General features: G+C 46.5%; 1 protein-coding gene across 2 annotated transcripts in view; it reads left to right on the top strand.

Moving 5' to 3' along the window:
- LAMB4 (laminin subunit beta 4) overlaps nt 1-20,575 on the top strand; it is a 394,745-nt gene extending 374,170 nt beyond the window's left edge. The window contains exon 42 of one of the 2 annotated variants that reach the window (XM_077264810.1): nt 19,522-20,575. In XM_077264810.1, the coding sequence (XP_077120925.1) occupies nt 19,522-19,661 (140 nt within the window). In that variant the 3' untranslated portion in view covers nt 19,662-20,575. The remainder of the gene's footprint in view (nt 1-19,521) is intronic. The other variant, XM_077264809.1, reaches the window with a different exon arrangement.
- Nucleotides 20,576-22,694: the final 2,119 nt, after the last annotated feature.

Genomic DNA, 22,694 nt, shown 5'->3' with positions numbered 1-22,694 from the left:
CGGCCGCAGAGGCGCAGCCAGTCAACCAATGATGTCAGAAGACGGGCAGCGCTACCAAGGGGGTTGCTGCGTGTCATTACAAAGGAAAGTCACAATTCAGGGACGGTTTAATGGTCTCAGGGGACACATTTTAGATGTGTTGAGTTCGACGTGTGCAAGGAGAATAACTGAATGAGCCACCTTGTACAAATGCAGCATTACTGCTGTACAAGGTGGCTGTTATACATACAAACGCCTGGGGGGGGACAGGTTCCCTTCAATTTCAGTTGTTGTGTCTGCATGGCGTTTGCAGGACACGTTGCCGGCTACACAGCAGGGGAACAACTGGCGTTGCTGAACCCCACTGACACATTGGCTGGAGTTTTTCTCTGTGCAGCCAGCAGTTCTGGGCACCAACTGGCGGTGTTGTAGCCCTGGGACAGCAGGAGGAGAGGGAGCAGAGTGTAGGCCGAAGCCTGAACTGGCGGCAGCTTTGTGTCTGCGTGGCGTTTGCAGGACACGTTGCCGGCTACACAGCGGGGGAACAGCTGGCGTTGCTGAACCCCACTGACACATTGGCGGGTGTTTTTCTCTGTGCAGCCAGCACTTCCGGGCATCAACTGGCGGTGTTAGAGCCCAGGGTCTGCAGGAGGAGCAGAGTGTAGGCCGAAGCCTAATTGAACCAATTTTAAAGGTAACCTTTAACCCCCCCTCAGGTGTTACAAACTAGAAGAGCCACCTTGTGCAGCAGTAATGCTGCACAAGTCAAAGGTTGCTCTTTTAATTTTGTTCCTTGCACACGCTGAATGAAACACGTATACAATTTAGCCCCTTATACAGTCAAAACTATCTTGGAGGCGTGAGTTCCCTTCTTCATGAGACGCAACACAGCTGTCAAAAAAAACACCTTGGTGCTTGGCGTGGCCTCCTGAGCGTCGCATTTTGCTGTACAGGAGTCTGCGCTGTTGTGTTATCCCTTGGCCCTGCGCTGTTAGCGCTGCCCGTCTTCTGACATCATTTCATGTCGGCCGGTGCATTTCGCGATGCCCATGAATCCCAGCCCCGCAGTGTCTTTTCATTAATTCACACTGCGGGGCTGGGATTCATGGCCTTGTGCAGTAAATATGTTCGCCTCTCACTCATGTCCTTACACCTGCTTCAGACTGTGCGGCGTCAGCTGATCCCTTATCGCATGCCACGGCCATGAAGCCGCACAGTCTGAAGAAGGCAGAAGGAGATGAGTGACAGGCGAACATATGCACTGCTCATGCCCATCAATCACACCCTCGCAGTCAAAATAAATAAGACACCGAGGGGCGTTGTGTCGGGCAGGGCGGCCGCAGAGGCGCAGCCAGCCAACCAATGATGTCAGAAGACGGGCAGCGCTACCAAGGGGGTTGCTGCATGTCATTACAAAGGAAAGTAACACCTCCGGGACGGTTTAATGGTCTGCTGTACAAGGTGGCTGTTATACATACAAACGCCTGGAGGGGGACAGGTTCCCTTCAATTTCAGTTGTTTTTTCTGCATGGCGTTTGCAGGACACGTTGCCGGCTACACAGCAGGGGAACAGCTGGCGTTGCTGAACCCCACTGACACATTGGCTGGAGTTTTTCTCTGTGCAGCCAGCAGTTCCGGGCACCAACTGGCGGTGTTAGAGCCCTGGGACAGCAGGAGGAGAGGGAGCAGAGTGTAGGCCGAAGCCTGCACTGGAGGCAGTTTTAGGTCCTGTTGTGTCTGCGTGGCGTTTGCAGGACACATTGCCAGCTACACAGCGGGGGAACAGCTGGCGTTGCTGAACCCCACTGACACATTGGCGGGTGTTTTTCTCTGTGCAGCCAGCACTTCCGGGCACCAACTGGCGGTGTTAGAGCCCAGCGTCAGCAGGAGGAGCAGAGGAGCAGAGTGTAGGCCGAAGCCTGCACTGGTGGCAGCTTTGTGTCTGCGTGGCGTTTGCAGGACATGTTGCCGGCTACACAGCGGGGGAAAAGCTGGCGTTGCTGAACCCCACTGACACATTAGCGGGTGTTTTTCTCTGTGCAGCCAGCACTTCCGGGCACCAACTGGCGGTGTTAGAGCCCAGGGTCAGCAGGAGGAGCAGAGGAGCAGAATGTAGGCCGAAGCCTGCACTGGCGGCAGCTTTGTGTCTGCGTGGCGTTTTCAGGACACGTTGCCGGCTACACAGCGGGGGAACAGCTGGCATTGCTGAACCCCACTGACACAGTGGCGAGTGTTTTTCTCTGTGCAGCTAGCACTTCCGGGCACCAACTTGCGGTGTTAGAGCCCAGGGACAGCAGGAGGAGCAGAGTGTAGGCCGAAGCCTGCACTGGAGCAAGTTGAAAGGGAACCTTTAACCCCCCCCAGGCGTTTGTTGCTGAAAGAGCCATCTTGTACAACACTAATGCTGCAAAAGGAAAAGGTGGCTCTTTTAAATATGCTCCTTGCAAACGCTGAACTAGACACTTATGAAATGTGTCCCCTCACACCGTAAAACTCTCCCGGAGGTGGGACTTTCCTTCGTAATGTGACGTAGCACAGCCGTCATTCCTACCCCCTTGGTGCCGTGTGCCGCCTCCTCAGCGTTGTTTGATTCTGTCCCGGAGCCTGCGCTGTTATGTTATCCCTTGGCCAGGCGCACTTAGCGCTGCCCGTCTTCTGACATCATTTGGTGTCAGGCTGGCTGCGCCTGTGCGGCCACGCTGCCCGAGATCCTACCTCGCAGTGTCGTCTAATGTAATCCCACTGCGGGCCTGGGATCCACGGGCATGCGCAGTGCATATCCTCGCCTCTCACTCCCCTCCATCCGGCTTCTGCAGACTGTGCGGCGTCCCGGCCGTGGCATGCTGTTAGGGATCAGCTGACGGCACACAGTCTGAAGAAGGCGGAGGGAGATGAGTGAGAGCCTGAGGTGAAGATATGCACTGCGCATGGCCATGGATCCCAAGCCCGCAGTGTGATTAAATCAGAAGACACTGCGAGGCGGGATCTCGGCCAGCACGGCCGCACAGGCGCAGCCAGCCTGACACCAAATGCCATCAGAAGACGGGCAGCGCTAAGTGTGGCTGGCCAAGGGATAACATAACAGCGCAGGCTCTGGGACGGAATCAAACAACGCTGAGGAGGCGGCGCACGGCGCCAAGGGGGTAGGAATGACGGCTGTGCTGCGTCACATTACAAAGGAAAGTCCCACCTCCGGGACGGTTTAACGGTGTGAGGAGACACAGTTCATAAGTGTTAGGTTCAGCGTGTGCAAGGAGCACAACGAAAATAGGCACCTTTTCCTTGTGCAGCATTACTGCTGCACAATGTGGCTCTTTCAGTAACAAATGCCTGGGGGGGGTTAGGTTCTCTTAAATTTTAGTTGTGCCAGCGTGGCGGGCGCATGACACGTTGCCGGATACACAGCAGGGGAGCAGCAGGCGTTACTGAACCCCACTAACACATTGGCGAGGTGTTTGGCTTTGTGCAAACAGCACTTCCGGGCAGCAACCAGCAGTGTTGGAGCCCAGGGACAGCAGGAGGAGCAGAGTGTAGGCCGAAGCCTGCACTGGAGGCATGTAAATGTCTGTTAGTGTGCCAGCGTGGCGGTCGCATGACACTTTGCCGAATACACAGCAGGGGAGCAGCTGACGTTACTGAACCCCAATAACAGAGGAGCGACTGTTGACTGTGCGGACAGCACTTCCAGGCACCAACTGGTGGTGTTAGAGCCCAGGGACAGCAGGAGGAGCAGATTGGAGTTATTGCTGCACACACAGCTGGGGAACAGCTGACGTTACTGAACCCCAATAACAGAGGAGCGACTGTTGACTGTGCGGACAGCACTTCCAGGCACCAACTGGTGGTATTAGAGCCCAGGGACAGCAGGAGGAGCAGATTGGAGGTATTGCTGCACACACAGCTGGGGAACAGCTGACGTTACTGAACCCCAATAACAGAGGAGCGACTGTTGACTGTGCGGACAGCACTTCCAGGCACCAACTGGCGGTGTTAGAGCCCAGGGACAGCAGGAGGAGCAGATTGGAGGTATTGCCGCACACACAGCTGGGGAACAGCTGACGTTACTGAACCCCAATAACAGAGGAGCGACTGTTGACTGTGCGGACAGCACTTCCAGGCACCAACTGGCGGTGTTAGAGCCCAGGGACAGCAGGAGGAGCAGATTGGAGGTATTGCCGCACACACAGCAGGGGAGCAGCTGACGTTACTGAACCCCAATAACACGGCAGCAAGTGTTAACTGTGCGGAGAGCACTTCCAGGCACCAACTGGCGGTGTTAGAGCCCAGGGACAGCAGGAGGAGCAGAGGAACACAGTGTAGGCCGAAGCCTGATTGGAGCAAGTCAAAAGGGAACCTTTAACCCCCCCAAGGCATTTGTAGCTGAAAGAGCCATCTTGTGCAGCACTAAGGATGCAAAAGGAAAAGGTGGCTCTTTTAATTATGCTCCTTGCAAACACAGAACTAAACATGGAACCCAGGCCCGCAGTGTGATTAAATCAGAAGACACTGCGAGGTGGGATCTCGGCCAGCGCGGCCGCACAGGCGCAGTCAGCCTGGCAACAAATGATGTCAGAAGACGGGCAGCGCTAAGTGTGCCTGGCCAAGGGATAACATAACAGCGCAGGCTCCGGGACAGAATCAAACAACGATCAGGAGGCGGCGCACGGCACCATGGGGGTAGGAATGACGGCTGTGCTGAGTCACATTACGAAGGAAAGTCCCACCTCCGGGACGGTTTTACGGTATCAGTGGACACATTTTATAAGTGTTAAGTTCTGCGTGTGCAAGGAGCTAAACTAAAATAGCTACCTTTTCCTTGTGCAGCATTACTGCTGCACAAGATGGCTCTTTCAGTAACAAACGCCTGGGGGGGGACAGGTTCCCTTCAATTTCATTTGTTGTGTCAGCGTGGCGGTCGCAGGACACATTGCCGGCTACACAGCTGGGGATCAGCTGACGTTACTGAAACCCAATAACACTGGGTCGTATGTTTTCACTGAGCAGCCTGCACTTCTGAGCCTCAACTGGCGGTGTTGGAGCCCAGGAATTACAGTTCAGGTGGTAGAAAGATGAACACAACAGGAGACCTGGATACTGTAGACAGTCACCCAATTATTTAATCAGGAAGAGGAGTGGAAAATTCCTGCGAGATCCAGGCCTGGTTCATTTTCAGAAAAGTAAGCCGGTCAACGTTATCGGAGGATAGTCGCATGCGACGGTCTGTTAGTACACCACCTGCAGCACTAAAGACGCGTTCCGATAATACACTAGCCGCAGGGCAAGCCAGCACCTCCAATGCATACTGGCTTAGCTCTGGCCATGTATCCAGCTTAGAGACCCAAAACTTGAAAGGGGAAGAGCCGTCTGGGAGTACAGTAAGAGGGCAAGACATGTAGTCTGTCACCATCTGACGGAACCGTTGCCTCCTGCTGACTGGATCCGCCTGTGATGGTGTAGACATTTGTGGCGGGCACACAAAACTGTGCCACAGTTGGGCCATACTGGTCTTGCCTTGGGCAGAGGCACTGCTTCTGCTCCCTCTTTGTGCAGAGCCTCCTCCACTGCCTGGACGCACTGAGCTGCTTTGTAAAGCACTAGCAGCACTTCTATCAGTTGGACTGGAGAAGATGATGGAATTCACCAGTGTGTCTTGGTACTCCTGCATTTTACGCTCCCGGTTCAACGGTATGATGAGGCTTTGTACGTTGTCCCGGTAGCGAGGATCGAGGAGGGTGTACACCCAATAATCAGCCATGTTGAGAATGTGGGCGATGCGGCGGTCGTTTCTCAGGCACTGCAGCATTTAATCAACAATGTGCTGCAGACTGCCAACTGTCCAAGAAACGCTGTCCCCTGCTTGAGGCGTGATCTCTGCCCACTCTTCATCACCCCACCCTCGCTGTACACACTGACTACTGGACAATTGTGTAACTCCCTCTTCTGGATGGATGTCTTCCTCCTCCATTGCCTCCTCCTCATCCTCCTCACAAAGTGTCCCCTGCCTACGCGTTTGTGAGGAACCATGTGGCGCTGACTGTCCAGAAGCTGATGGAAATGGTGACTCTCCATCCTCCACCTCTTCCACAACATCATCCCTTAGCGCTTGCAGTGTTTGTTGAAGCAAGCTGATAAGGGGGACAGTCATGCTGACTAGTGCATCATCTGCACTCGCCATCCGCGTGGAATAATCGAAGGGACGCAAAACCTGGCAGACGTCCTTCATAGTGGCCCACTCTGTGGTTGTGAAGTCTGAACGGTGCGGAGTGCGACTTCTTTGTGCCTGATGCAGCTGGTACTCCATTACTGCTTGCTGCTGCTCACACAACCGCTCCAACATATGTAACGTGGAATTCCACCTGGTAGGTAGGTCACATATGATGCGATGTTCCGGAAGGCGGAATCGGCGCTGCAGAGCTGCAATGCGCGATCTTGCCGTGCTGGAACGCCGCAAGTGAGCACACTCTAGGCGGACCTTGTGCAGCAGTGCATCAAGATCCAGATAGTCCCTCAAAAAACTCTGCACGACCAAGTTGAGCACATGTGCCAGACATGGGATGTGAGTGAGGTTGCCGAGGCCCAGAGCTGCCACCAGATTTCAGCCATTGTCACACACTACCATGCCTGGCTGGAGATTCGCTGCCACAAACCACACATCGCTCTTCTGCTTGATGGCATTCCAGAGCTCCTGCGCTGTGTGGCTTCGATTCCCCAAAGAAATTAATTTCAAGACGGCCTGTTGACGTTTGGCCACGGCTGTGCTCATGTCGGTCGTAACAGGTAAACGTTCACGGGTCCATGTGGAGGTGGACTGTGACAGCTCCTGCAGCGATGATTCTGAGGAACTTGTGTATGAGGAGGAGTCAATGCGTACAGACTGGATTCCTGCAATCCTTGGAGTGGGCAGGACACGTCCTGCGCCACTCGCACGATCTGTACCCGGCTCAACAACATTAACCCAATGGGCAGTGAGGGAAAGGTATCGCCCCTGTCCATGGTGACTGGTCCACGCATCGGTGGTGAGGTGGACCTTGCTACTGACGGCGTTTCTTACCCCTGATGAAGCCACGGCGGTGGCGACACGCGTCGGGTTCTTAATCCCCCTTGGACCTTCCTTAGGGCCGTGCACACTCTGTTTGAACATGAGTGATGGGACATGTAGTGCGGCAATCTAGGTTGGCAGCTGTACCAGTCATCTTGGACTGCTCCGCCACGCTCATACAGGTCATGTATCCACCCTTTCCCCATGTACATGTGCTGTAGATTTCAGCTGTATTATTGGTTATTGATTTATTTCCACAGACAGCACATGTTCTCCTCATGGTTGGTTACGGTGGGTACATATACCTGTCCCCTATGCTTTCTTGATACAATACATCTAATCATATCGGGTGTATTTTTTTCACCTATCTGAGCTGAGGGGCTTGGTCTCATATATCACGTGCATACTGGCTATACACATGTGCTATATATCTGTCTGTCAAATATTTCCTTGCACTGGGTGCTGGACAAGCCAGCCTATTGTTTATTGATATCAAGGTGCTAGATGGCTATTATGTAGTTTGGCTGGTTGTATAGGGTCCACTTATTTTCAGTGGACTGTCTAAACATATTTATATGGTGACATTATATCCCTGTTAGGAACTAGCTAACTGGAGCATTAATTCTTATTTAGCCTGTGGGCACAGAATTCTTGTCTTTCACACCAGTATCACCAGTACATCTCACCATGTCCTATAGCAATCTTCTGTATTGAGTATAATTATTGTACTATATATTGCCATATGTCCACTGTGTACACTTGACCCTTGGTCTGGGGCTTTTACTCCCCTTTCTCTTTTGAGGTGATCTCTATTATTGGTGCTTTTAATGTTTATGTTTTTATGCAACTATTGTCTATGTGGTATGTGTTGTTTGGACTTGAATAAATAAACTTTTTCTATACATATTTATACTTAGGGTGTTCCCCAATTTTTGGTATGTCTCTTTTCTCTTTGTTTCATGATATTTCAATTGACATACTTTTGGGCAGATCCCCTGTACTATTTGGTTACTATTCTCAACACAAAACTCACAAAAATTGTTATTATACACTTGTGGCCGAGAGCAAAGAAATATTATGTCTCTCCCGATATTTCTGTCCACACTTGTGGGACAGTATAGGAAACTCCCCAATTTGGTTACTATTGTTGATGGTGCCCTCCTTCTTTGTTTAACTGACGGCGTTCAGTAGCGCGTGTTTTATGTGTCCCTCCACATGCTTGTGCAGGGCAGGGACGGCTTGCCTGCTGAAATAAAAGCGGCTGGGCACATTGTACTGTGAGACTGCCAATGACTTCAAGTCACGGAAGCTGTCAGTCTCCACCAGCCTGAATGACAGCATTTCCAGTGACAGAAGTGTGGCAATGCCTGCAGTCAGAGCCTGTGCTCGTGAGTGGTTTGCCGAGAAAGGCCGCCTTTTCTCCCATGCCTGTACTACCGATGGCTGTAGACTGGGCTGGGAGTGTGAGGATGACTGGGAACATGGTGCTGCGGGTGGAATTACAGTGGGTCTCTGGACAACAGTGCCAGAGGTTCTTCCATGGCGATCCTGGGAGGAAGCCGAACCAGCTGTGTGTGAGCTGGAGGAAGAGGCAACACGAGCTGAAGGGGTGGTAGCTGCCGCTGTTGGTTGGCCTAGGTCTTCAGTGTGTTTTTGTAACTCCACCGCGTGCCTGGTCCGCACATGTTTCCACATATTTGAGGTATTGAGGTTGCCGACATTTCTCCGTCTTTTGATTTTATGATGACACACCTTGCATTTAACAAAGCAAATGTCATCTGCAACTGTGTCAAAAAAGGACCAGGCACTGCAAGTCTTGGGAGTGCCCTTTTTGGCTTTTGGAAGAGACATGCTCCTAACAGGTGCCGAAGTGGAGGCTACAGGCTCCCCAGTCTTCCCCCTCCCTCTCCCTTTTTGGCCCGTTCGGGGAATCTCTTCCTCAGAGCTGCTCCCACCACCTTCCTGTTCCTCACGCCATGATGGGTCAAGGACCTCATCATCTACACTACCCTCTGCCACCAACTGCTCCTCCTGGGTAGTCTCGGCAGCACAGCACGCACCAGAAAGTGGCACCTGAGTGTCGTCATCAGATGCGTACTGCGTTGTGGTGACCGGAGGCACTGGCCCACCCGCCTCTTCAGAGTCAGAGAGACAAAGCTGTTGCGCATCACTGCACACTGCCTCTTCTTCCATTTCTCCAATGCTGCTTGGCTGGCCCCCTGTTTCCAAGCCAAGAGATTCAGAGAACAGAAGTAGAGACGGCTCCTGTCCTGGGCTCTCTGACTGCCTGGGCAATTTGGCAGGTGGTGAAGAGACAGATGGGTGCTCTCCAGTGCTCTGTGCCTGATAGGATGTGGCACTAATTGAAGTCGATGCATTAGCTGCCATCCATCCGACAACGGCTTCAATTTGGTCTTCACGCAGCAGCGGTGTACGGCGCTCTCCGACAAAGCTGCGCATGAAGGACTGTTCCATCCTGAAACTGGGTGATGATGAGTCACCGGTGCCCGCAGCAGGCACAGAATCCCCACGTCCTCTCCCTGCTCCGCGCCCACGCCCATGTGCCTTACTCCCTGCCTTCTTCATCTTGGTTGACTGATAAAGATAAGCAGAAAAGTACTAAGGGCTTAGTGTGCTTATTCCTGAACATCTCCTAACAGGTATAAGAAACACTAATTTTCTAAAGTGTGGACTAGACTTTAATATGAGCTAATGTGGCCTACACAACTGTAAAGTGGTGTGTTTGGTGAATTTTATTATTATTATTTTTTTTTTTGGCAGAACTGACTACAGGGCGAGCTGCACTCACACGGAGACCGTGCAGACAGCCGTAAACGGTGCTGCAAGGCCCAAAAAAACTCTTCTAGGTAATCCTATGTAGTGTTTTTCCACAATTTAGCTGGATACTGGTGGAAAGCCACTAATAGGAATTATTTGAAAAAATGTGCAGCAGCCTGCACTATTTTCAAAAAAGGACAATGTATTTTACGGTATGAGGCAGTGACGCACCCTGAGCTGGATACAACTGGCTGTGGCTGCACACAGACTACAGGGCAAGCTGCACTCACACGGAGACCGTGCAGACAGCTGTAAACGGCGCTGCAAGGCCCAAAAAAACTCCTCTAGGTTATCCTATGTAATGTTTTTCCACAATTTAGCTGGATACGGGTGGAAAGCCACTAATAGGAATTATTTGAAAAAATGTGCAGCAGCCTGCACTATTTGCAAAAAAGGACAATGTATTTTACGGTATGAGGCAGTGACGCACCCTGAGCTGGATACAACCGGCTGTGGCTGCACACAGACTACAGGGCGAGCTGCACTCACACGGAGACCATGCAGACAGCCGTAAATGGCGCTGCTAGGCCCAAAAAAACCTCCTCTACGTTATCCTATGTAGTGTTTTTCCACAATTTAGCTGGATACGGGTGGAAAGCCACTAATAGGAATTATTTGAAAAAATGTGCAGCAGGCTGCACTATTTGCAAAAAAGGACAATGTATTTTACAGTATAAGGCAGTGACGCACCCTGAGCTGGATACAACCGGCTGTGGCTCCACACAGACTACAGGGCGAGCTGCACTCACACGGAGACCTGCAGACAGCCGTAAACGGCGCTGCAAGGCCCAAAAAACCTCCTCTACGTTATCCTATGTAGTGTTTTTCCACAATTTAGCTGGATACGGGTGGAAAGCCACTAATAGGAATTATTTGAAAAAATGTGCAGCAGGCTGCACTATTTGCAAAAAAGGACAATGGATAGAACAGTATGAGGCAGTGAACCACCCTGAGCTGAATACAACCGGCTGTGGCTGCACACAGACTACAGAGTGGGCTGCACTCACACACACACACAGAGACCTTGCAGATCACTGTGAAAACAGCGCTGCAAGGCAAAAGCAAGGTGAACACACAGCGGTTGCTAAATACAAGGCTATTCTTGAGCAAAACCTTTTGCAGTCTGTCAGTGATTTGAGACTGGGACAGAGGTTCACCTTCTAAAAAGACAATGACCCAAATCATACTGCTAAAGCAACACTCGATTGGTTTAAGGGGAATGTTTTGGATTGGTTTAGTCAAAACCCAGAAATGAGAATCTGTCCTCAGACTTGAAGATTGCTGTTTACCAGGGGAAACCATCTAACTTGAAGGAGCTGCAGCAGTTTTGCCTTAAGGAATGGGCATACTTCCTTGTGCAAGATGTGAAAATCTCATAGAGACTATTGCATAGTGACTTGCAGCTGTAATTTCCGCAAAGGGAGGATCTGCAAAGTACTGACTTTAGGATGGTAAATAGTTATACACACTGACATTTTCAGTTATTTTTTCCTATTTGTTGATTGCTTTACAATAAAAAGAAAACCCACTGTTCACACTTGCTGGCATCTTCTTTGCATGAACTGATGCAAATCCTCAAAAAAGCAGTGAAGTTCCATGTTGTAAGGTAGCAAAACACAAAAAAATGCCAATAGGGCGAATACTTTTGCAATCCACTGTAGGAGACACTAGGACTGGTGGATTTTCAGCTAAAAGGAGACACTGGGGCTGGCACATATACAGCACATAGGAGACACTGGGGCTGGAGAATATACATCCCATAGGAGACACTGGGGCTGGAGCATATACATCCTATAGGATACAATGGGGCTGTAACATATACATCACATAGGAGACTCTGGTGCTGGAGCATATAGATCACATAAGAGATATTGGGTCTGGAGTATATACATCACATGACAGAAGACACTGGGAATGGAGCATTTACACCACATAGCAGACATTGCGATAGCTATCTTCATCAAAGGGATGCAGTGCAGGGCATCCTAAATCCTCCCACAAAGAATACTGAAATTCTTCATTGCATTCATCACAGTGTTCAGTAGTGAACCCTGCATGCTCGCAGTGTACAGAGAAATTAAAGGGCCAGCAAAACGGGACTGCCGGCACAAGCACTGCAGTCTCCAGATAGAGCTAGAGAAAAGGACGAGTGGTTTCCCAACCTTGGTGTAAACGGACTCAGAAGTTTGAAGATGATACAATCAGATTCTTTTGACAATGGCCAATCTTTCATCGATAAACAGTCCATGACAAATACCAAATTACAAGCCTGAAAAACATCAAATATGAGAAATCTAAATTTTAAAAGAATGGCTGTGGTTGACTGTGTGTATGAGGATGTCCACATAATAGCCAATATTTGTGAAAAATTTGACAAAATTTCAGCTAACCATTATCTAATGAAAAGATAAAAGCTGGCGAGACAATGCCCAATAGGGTCTTATCCGATATAAAAGGGAGAGAGAAAAGCATAGTATGTACTCTCATTGTTGGGTTGTGATAGTATATCTCTTTTTGCTAACACATTGGCTGCTGCCAACTTATATATCAGTAGCTGAGTTTTTTCTTTCAGTGCTGCCTACTGATATATACTGTATATACCCAGTTCATCAAAATTATATGGTATTATAAGAACAATATTAGCGTCCTAGGGACTTTCCCTTACCGGCTCAGTAATGTCTTCAGCAGATAGTCGCTGATTGGGGCAATAATTATGTCAGCGGTCAATGTGTTAACTTATGGAGGAAGAAAGGCTACTGCAAATCCATTTAGGCAGACAAAATGAAAAAAATGGAAAGATGGATCTGATGGCGCAGATGACACGCTGCCAATGTTCCACCAAACTATGAAAGGACAAAAAAGTATATTAAAAGCAGTAATTATGTTGTCAACGCATTTCGAAAACATTTAACACTTCTTCATCAGGACAAACCACTGCATAGTGGTAGTCACTATAAGTACAAAATACATAGTGAACATCTATAAATGAACAAATGTGTATTCAGCCCCATAACATAGGTGATTATTTAAGGTTGTTAATGCATTGCACAGCTTTTTTGCACAGATTTAGAAATTAATTTAAATCTAGGCTTGTTTTAATACTTTGCAGAATGAGAGCTGCTTCCCAGTTTTAGCCATCTGTTGTGTCACGGTCAGCTGCGGCCGCCGATGCGGCCCAGCCCATAGACGCCCCCAAGCCGACCAACCTCAGAAGGCGTGGGGCGTGTGTCCCCTGGGGACAAAATACGGAGCCTTTAAACTGCAGAGGGGGACCCGGGCCTACCCGAACTAGGGGAGGGCAGAGACCGGGGTTCTGTGGCAGCTGAGCATGTGGACAAGGAAAGAGACACGTAGGACTTGATTACACCACACAACTACAGGTATAGAGAAAGTAAAGTTTACTAAAGTAAAGTCACACAGTACATAAACAAAACATGACGGTGTAAGGCTCCCGATTCCACACCTCCAGAAGGGTACCACCCAGTGGACCCCAAGGCACCAACGGATCACCGAGGCACACATAGGCGGGACATCAGGACCCAGGCAGGACATCAGGATACAGACAGGACAACAGGACATCTGGACTCAGAAAAGACCTCAGGACATCAGGACACAGGTAGGGCATCAGGACACAGGAATACTGGATAGACATCTGGGACACTGGCGTGGCAGCCCAGGTCATCAGCTGGGACACTGGCATGGCAGCCTAGGTAGTCGGTTACAACAGAACATCGAACACACATAGCAAAGTTCAGGAGCTTTGTGAGTAGCTCAGACCCCGCTCATAGGGCAGGGGAACTTTATATAGGAGATGCCCCTCAGCAATTGGCTGGGGACAGCATTTCAAGTACACACCCTAACCCTGATAAAATGAGGGAAGGCGTGGCCGCGCACGCCCTAAGCACAAACAGAAACCATTAAGGTACCGTCACACTAAACGATATCGCTAGCAATCCGTGACGTTGCAGCGTCCTGGATAGCGATATCGTTGTGTTTGACACGCAGCAGCGATCAGGATCCCGCTGTGATATCGCTGGTCGTTGATTAAAGTTCAGAACTTTATTTGGTCTTCAGATCGCCGTGTATCGTTGTGTTTGACAGCAAAAGCAACGATACCAGCGATGTTTTACAATGGTAACCAGGGTAAATATCGGGTTACTAAGCGCAGGGCCGCGCTTAGTAACCCGATGTTTACCCTGGTTACCAGTGTAAAATGTAAAAAAACAAACACTACATACTCACCCTCTGATGTCTGTCACACGTCCCTCGCCGTCTGCTTCCCGCACTGACTGAGCGCTGGCCGTAAGTGAAAGTACAGCACAGCGGTGACGTCACCGCTCTGCTGTTAGGGCCGGCGCTCAGTCAGTGCAGGAAGCGGACGCCGGGGGACGCGAAGGTGAGTATGTAGTGTTTGTTTTTTTACATTTTACACTGGTAACCAGGGTAAACATCGGGTTACTAAGCGCGGCCCTGCGCTTAGCAACCCGATGTTTACCCTGGTTACCCGGGGACCTCGGCATCGTTGGTCGCTGGAGAGCGGTCTGTGTGACAGCTCTCCAGCGACCAAACAGCGACGCTGCAGCGATCGGCATCGTTGTCTGTATCGCTGCAGCGTCGCTTAGTGTGACGGTACCTTTACAGCACAATCAGTGCAGGATCTGAGGCTCAGGGCACCTGGCTGATACTGCATACCCTGACACACGTGGAAAGTCATGCACCAGCTGCAAATGACCTCACAACCCACGGACAGCTTCCACAGCAGCAACCAGGGACCGCACATGCGGATGGTCATACAGCACAAAAGACCTAACCACCATGTACAGCTGCGCAGCAGAGCAGGGAACCGAGAAGGCTCCATCCAGGTAACAGCCAACAGTATCCCAGCTCAAATTAAAGGGAACCTACCACCCCGTTTTTTAAAAATTAGATAAAAATAGTGTGAAATAGGGGCAGAGCTGGGCTTTACATTAGGGCCTTTTCGGTGCCTTTACACCCCCGTTAGGCTGCCCAAATACCTTTGTGAAGTGGCCGTTTTCTGCTGTCACTCAAGTGGGTCAGGTCGGATGGGCGTGGTCACAGCGCTGTTTGTCCCCCAGGATCCTGCTCATCATTACGTTGGTGGCATAGTGGTGTGCGCATGTCCAGCAGGCGAATCCACTGCCCAGGAGATGAATAACGGCGCGGTCTTCGCTATTCAGCCGTTTACCGGTGGGCGCGGCCATCTTTCCTGTGGCCGCGCCTGCGCAGATGGAGCGCTCTGCTGCCCGGGGCTTCAGGAAAATGGCCGCCGCGATTTCCATCTGCACACGCACGGAATCCCGCGGCCATTTTCCTGAAGTCCCGGGCAGCAGAGCGCTCCATCTGCGCAGGCGCGGCCACAGGAAAGATGGCCGCGCCCACCGGTAAACGGCTGAATAGCGAAGACCGCGCCGTTATTCATCTCCTGGGCAGTGGATTCGCCTGCTGGACATGCGCACACCACTACGCCACCAACGTAATGATGAGCAGGATCCTGGGGGACAAACAGCGCTGTGACCACGCCCATCCGACCTGACCCACTTGAGTGACAGCAGAAAACGGCCACTTCACAAAGGTATTTGGGCAGCCTAACGGGGGTGTAAAGGCACCGAAAAGGCCCTAATGTAAAGCCCAGCTCTGCCCCTATTTCACACTATTTTTATCTAATTTTTAAAAAATGGGGTGGTAGGTTCCCTTTAAGGGGAAAAGAGTAAAGGGTTAAATCAAACATATGCATTGTCATGCCGTAAACCAGAAACAGACAGAACATGACATATTGCTTATGATAAATCCTGGCTATGATTGTTGGTGATGGAAACATAAATAAATCATGTGTGTTTGGGTAGCACCAACTGTCACACTGTATATACAGTATACAGATTTTAGCCTTTACTGTATAGATGACAAGATTACTGCAGACGTGTTGCAGAATATGTTGGTGCTACAAGAATAAAGGGTATTGGAAGACATAACAGACCCTGCTTACATTTGTACATCTGAGACAAATCCTTTATGCTTTCTTCAAACAATGGAATTGCTTAGTCTGCAACTCTAGAAATGCTGGTTATAAGTGAACATTAGATTCCCTTTGAATAGTGTTATTCAATCCAGGAGATGTAAGAGATCTATTCTCCTGTAGGAAATGCCTAGATGCCTAAATGCTTTTTTAACTAAAATTAAATTGCCCTGAACTGTAATGTGTGAACACATCTATCTACCATACAGGGTTTCTAGGAAATTAATTTGTTGCACTCCATGTCATCAGCCCTTTAACAATCTTATAAATACTATAATTATGCCTGGATTTTTGCAGGTTGCAGCAGGTTTCATCCCTAGAATGTGCCTATAACTATCTCAATCTTCCTTGCTTCATTCTTTTGACAAGGTTTGCCGTCACTGAAGCAGAGAATCATGCTTTCCTATAGTCTTATTGCACAGTTTGTCATAATAATTTGGGGACAATACGAGTGAAGGCTAGTGTTTTCTGCATGCATCATACTAACCCATAGGAACTACATGTGTATGAGGCAGTGCAAACATTTTTATATAAGTATATAATAACATTACGAAAAATAGTGTCTGGATTTGTAATATAAAAAAGGCTAGATTTGGTGTGAGAACATTTCATATGTTGTGTTAAAATGTCTCTTCCATTTGCAAATCTCTGAAATTCTGAGGATGATGTCCCTTCCCAGCCGTCCTTTATCCCATTTACCGTAAAGAGAATCTGTTGTTTTAGAGTAGTCCTTTGACTCCTGGAGGCCTCCTAATTCCTCTTTTCAGAGGTTTCGCTGAGGAGTAAAGCCTATTCGAAGCAAATTTGCAGCTGCCCTACATTCTCACCTGTGCTCCATGATATAGGCCTCTAAGACCTTTTTACACAGTATGCAAAAACTGGCATTTTTTTAAAAGGCATTTTAGCTATTGAGCATTGTTTGCAAAAACTATTAACTTTATGTTGAAATCTAGCATATATGTTTATGTGCTTCATTGCTACTTTCCTACGTTGAATTCAGTGTGGGAAATGATCATAAATGGTTGTAAAATGATTATAATAACATCGCATCTAAAGCATTGTGAAAAACACTGAACAAGGCAAACAAAACAAGAAAGAAATTCACTTCAACATACAGACTAATGGCCCATTAAGAAGAGATTTTAGGGACTTAGTACCTGAGGCACACCTTTAAACCACAAATGTGGGGATAAAACTATTGTAATACAACCATAATCTAACCATGTGATGAATAAGTAACAACAATATGCACCATTCTCTAAAGCACAGTTACAAACAAGAAAGAACCAAGTTGGTGAAAGGGAGCATGTCATGTAGAAAGTGGAATCTCATCTTCAGGCAGAGTGTTCTACGGCAGGAGATGATCAGATTGAGATACATTTTTAGGGAAAAATGTAAGTAAAACTTATTTTGTAATGTAAATAAAGCTTTTTTATTAATTGAAATTCTTGGTATTTTATTTATATGAGTCGAGTGGGCAGTCCTTCTCAGTGATTGACAGTCTTCCCTGTATGTGCATGCAGAGATAGCTGTCAGTCACTGAGTAGGACCGCCCTTTGGTCTTATATAAATACAAACACAAAGGATATCAATGAATAAGATGAAAGGTTTATTTAACCTTTTATAACAAACAATGTACATCAATCTGATCAGCTCCTCCTGCTCAATAATACTCTGCCTGTAGATCAGACACCAGTTTTAACATGACAGTTTCCATTTAAAAAAAAATAGGGAAATCTTTATGGCATCAGAGGCTCAGTGTTGGAGGCCTGCTATACATGGGTACTTTATACCTTTTTAATGACTATTTATTTGCCTTGTCAGTACAAAGCAGCATGTTTGAACACTTAGATATAAACCCTTGAGAGATTGAAGCTGGCACTGTCATGAAGGCAAAGTATAATGGCATGTTGGATGCAGTTGGCTACCCATGAACTCCAGAAAATGTGAAAGTGTTCCATTTGTGGTAAAGTGAATTCAGCTTTCTGTAGTTCTCTTATTAGTGTTACAAATCTGTCCCGGCTCCAGCACCAACCCTTGTTGCCTTCCACTATGACCCGCTCACTCTACACTCGTCCACATCAAGCTTCTCCGATAACAAGGCAAAACACCTCTGGCATCATCACCATAGGCATTTAAAGGCTGACTCGGGCAGTTTTCAGCTGCCACCTTTTTCTCGGGAGTTGCTTCATTTTCCACTTGGCTCAGCCCCAATAACCTACACTGTATATGCATTTAGCTCAGCTTCTTCTCCATACTCTGCTATTCAAAATCGGACTGCATGCACAACGTAACAAGTTCCCTTTACGCTACTTGTTAACAATGTGCACATTATTAATCCCGTCTAACACAGCTTTTATTTGGCATCTGGGGAATTCATTTTGAAATTAATTTACTATTTATGTGTGATGTTAAATATCATTCAACTCATTAAGCGCTCATTTCAAAGAGATCCTTTACTAAGTCCTGGAGGTAGTCAGTGCGATTTATTAACTGCTTTACATTGCAGATACTGGTTTATTTTAAGGCAATATTGACATATAGAATTTTTAAGAACTTTATTTTCCTTAGGATTAATTATCCCTATTATTAAAACCCCTGTAAGGCCATGTGCACACGTTCAGTATTTTTCACGTTTTTTTGCTATAAAAACGCGAAAAAAACGCTTACATATGCCTCCTATTATTTACAGTGTATTCCGCATTTCTTGTGCAAATGTTGCATTTTTTTCCGCGAAAAAATCGCATCGCGGAAAAAAAAGCAACATGTTCATTAAATTTGCGGAATTGCGGGGATTCCGCACACCTAGGAATGCATTGATCTGCTTACTTTCCGCATGTGGCTATGCCCACCATGCGGGAAGTAAGCAGATTATGTGTGGTTGGTACCCAGGGTGGAGGAGAGGAGACTCTCCTCCACTGACTGGGCACCATATAATTGGTAAAAAAAAAAAGAATTAAAATAAAAAATAGTGATATACTCACCTTCGATGGCCCCGGAGTCTTCCCGCCTCTCAGCGGTGTATGCTGCCGCTTCCGTTCCTATAGATGGTGTGTGTGAAGAACCTGCGATGACGTCGCTGTCTTGTGATTGGTCGCGTGACCGCTCACGTGACCGCGACGTCATCGAAGGTCCTGCACACACACACCATTTATAGGAACGGACGCCGCTGAGGAGATCGGCTGTCTGCAGGTGAGTATAACCATTTTTTTTATTTTTTTTATTTTTTTTAAACATTCTATCTTTTACTATTGATGCTGCATAGGCAGCATCTATAGTAAAAAGTTGGTCACACTTGTCAAACAATATGTTTGACAAGTGTGACCAACCTGTCAGTCAGTTTTCCAAGCGATGCTACAGATCGCTTGGAAAACTTTAGCATTCTGCAAGCTAATTACGCTTGCAAAATGCTAAAAAAAAAAAAACGGGAAAAAAACGCAAAAAAAATTGCGGATTTCTTGCCGAAAATATCCGTTTTTCTTCAGGAAATTTCTGCGAGAAATCCTGACGTGTGCACATACCCTAACTCCCAACTTGTTACCATTATTAAGAAGGCATATGTGTGCTTTCAAATAACTGATACATATTATCTTCAGCTTCACAATTCAGCTCTGACTTGTTTTTGTTACAGATTTAGAAGATAAGATTGATGATCTGAACAAAGCAAATGAAGAAAAAGCCAATGAGCTACTACAACTGGAGAAGAAAGCCATAGAACTTCGGGACTACATACTTCACGAAGAAAACAAGCAAGCTAACTGCAGAGACTAGTCATTCCCTGCTTGATTATTAAATAATGTTATCTTATACGACTGAAAGACTTCTTAAAATAAAGTTGCTTTACATTCAATATATACAATATTTATTTTGCCTAGATAATTGCTTCATTATGGCCTAGCGACCTCTAAAGGGGTTTTCCAATGAACAAACTACATTTTAGCTAATTAATATTGGAATAATAATTTCCACAATTGGATGTGTTAAAAAAATGTTCCTGTGCTGAGATAATCTTATAAATGTGCCCCTGTTGTGTACTGCGTAATTGCTGTGTCTGACCATACAGGAACATGGTCTGATCATACCACAGCTCCTGGGCAGGGGAGAAGTAAAAGAGTATACAGACAGAAGAGCAGGGGATTGCAGAAACTGCTTTCTGTCGGGTAAAGCATATCCCTGAATATTTATAAACAAAAAGCAAAAGACTTGCCACATAGAAAGCAGCAGCTGCCATACCATGCTGTCCTGTTTGTATACTCTCTTTTGCTTCCTCCCCTACCCAGCATCTGGCTGAATCCTATCAATAAGAAAAACATCTGAGATTCTAGTTGGTACATGTAAGTCGCATATTTGCAGTCACTTGACAATCAATGACAAGTGGACAAGTGGAGCTGAATCCTAACTGTGTACATATTCCACAATGCTATGATCTGGCAAGCTGCAGAGCATGACAAACAATTCCCAGTAATAGACAACCACTTTAAAACTCTTTAAAAATGCAAATGTTTAATTATAGCATTACATAAATAATGTAATAGGAAATGTAAAGGAAAAAGAAAAGAGTAGAATTTTAAAATATATATTTTTTATAAATTGTCATATTTAACACATGTATATGACATTAATAACATATTCACATATCTAGCCAGATATTAAAACCCCTTCACTACATTGTGATTTTCTGTTTTTGCATTTTCGTTTATTGCTTCCCATCTTCCCAGTGCCATAACTTTTTTATTTTTTTGTCTATATAGCCGTATGAGGGCTTAGTTTTTTTGCTGACCTTTTCATTTATACCATTTTGGGGGTAGATGCAATGTTTTGATCCTATTATTGCATTTTATTGCAATGTTGTGCCGACCCAAAAAATGTATTTCCGGCATTTTGGTATTTTTCTCGTTACGCCTTTTACTGATCAAATTAATTTACTGTATATTTTTCTAGCTCGGATGTTTCTGAATGCAGCAATACCAAATACATGTATTTTTATTTTTTCATTGTTTTATTCCAAAACGGGCCAAAAGGGAGGTGATTTGAACTTTTATGTTTTTAAATAATTTTTAACCCTTGTCAGGCTGCATAATTTTACAACCTTAACAGGCTGCATAGGTACAATTGTACCTTCACATATACCTCCACTGTGGGAAGACTTTACTTGGTTTCAGAAACTAAAGTTCATTCAGCTACAAATGTTATGCTGATATCTATTGTTCAGTGTTGTTACTGGTCACTTATGTTGCTGTCAATTAAGTTAATTCAAACTGGGAGTGGCTTCTACTTGTCTTTCTGCCTCCCTCCTCTCATTAGCCATTTTGCTGTTCATCTCATTGCTGTGAGCACACATTTCTAGGCTTGTGAAGTCTTCAATTTCTTGGAAACGAAGGTAGGAAAGTCTCACAGCATCTAACAGCCAGTTATACCTTTATTCTCATTATGTGGGGACAGAACAGTCAAATTGTCTTTCAGCCTGGACTTGGCTTACATATATTTTGTATGAAACTTATCACTATAGGTATAATTTTTATACGAAAAATGGATAATAATTAGTATCTACATATTGTTTTACGATGTTTTATTTATATTCAGCACAAAATACGAAGCCAAAATTCATCTAGCAAGTCATCATGAGTGATAGTAATGCTGGATCTAGTTTCCGCCATAATCCAAGAAAACGTGTTTGCAGGTTAGTATAATTTTGTGAAAAGCCAATAATGTAGTATTTCGGAAAATTATTTATTTTACATTTTTTCATATTTACAGATTTACGTCTGACGAAATAATGCGAATGCTAGAAGAATCTGATTCTGAGCATGAGGATGAACCATATGTTGCATCTGATGATGAAAACTATGTACCACAAGTGGATGTTACTGAAGAAGATTCAGACATTGAACAAGAAATGGTCATAGAGCATGAAAATGAATACGAATCAGACGAAAGTGTTGAGGATGATTCTGTGCCTCAAAGTGCAGGCGACATTTGGACTGCTAAGGATGAAACTCAATGGTGCAGTAATCCACTGCCAAATGCACAAACAAAATCTCGTAATGTCCTACGACAAAGAGGTGGCCCTGCAGCAATCAGCAACCTATATACAGCAAAAGAGCTATTCAAGTCCATCATGACTCCCGAGATGTGTGACATCATATTACGGGAAACAAATCGAAAGGCCAAGAGAGTTTGTGATGCTTACAACAACGAACTGGTACAACGTTTTCCTGATTCTTCCAAACGGCCACCACAAAAAACATTCAAGCAATTTACTGAAACTGAACTTCATGCATTTTTGGGCATACTGATTGCTGCTGGTGTGCACAGAGCCAACAAAGAGAATCTGGAGGAAATGTGGAATGTTGCTGCTCTGCCTCTTATACGTGCAGCCATGTCTCGTGACCGCTTCAAGATGATACTCAGATTTATCAGGTTTGACAACGAAAATACACGTGCAGAACGTGTGCAAACAGATAAAGCTGCACCAATACGGGACATCTGGACAATGCTGAACAGTAATCTGGAGAGAGCCTACAAGCCATATCATTGTATCACCGTCGACGAGCAATTATTTCCATTTAGAGGTCATACTAAATTTACCCAGTATATACCTTCAAAACCAGCTAAATATGGCATAAAGATTTTCTGGGCTTGTGACTCATCAAATGCCTACCCTTTACAAGGTCAGCTCTACACTGGGAAACCAACTGATGGTCCTCGACAAGTAAACATTGGAGAACGAACAGTATTGGACCTAGTGAGCTCGTATAAAGGCTCTGGAAGAAATGTCACCACCGATAACTTCTTTACAACCAT

The sequence above is a fragment of the Ranitomeya variabilis genome, chromosome 5, assembly GCF_051348905.1.
Source record: "Ranitomeya variabilis isolate aRanVar5 chromosome 5, aRanVar5.hap1, whole genome shotgun sequence".
In the NCBI taxonomy this organism is placed as follows: domain Eukaryota; kingdom Metazoa; phylum Chordata; class Amphibia; order Anura; family Dendrobatidae; genus Ranitomeya; species Ranitomeya variabilis.
This window is presented reverse-complemented; position numbering and strand designations above follow the sequence as displayed.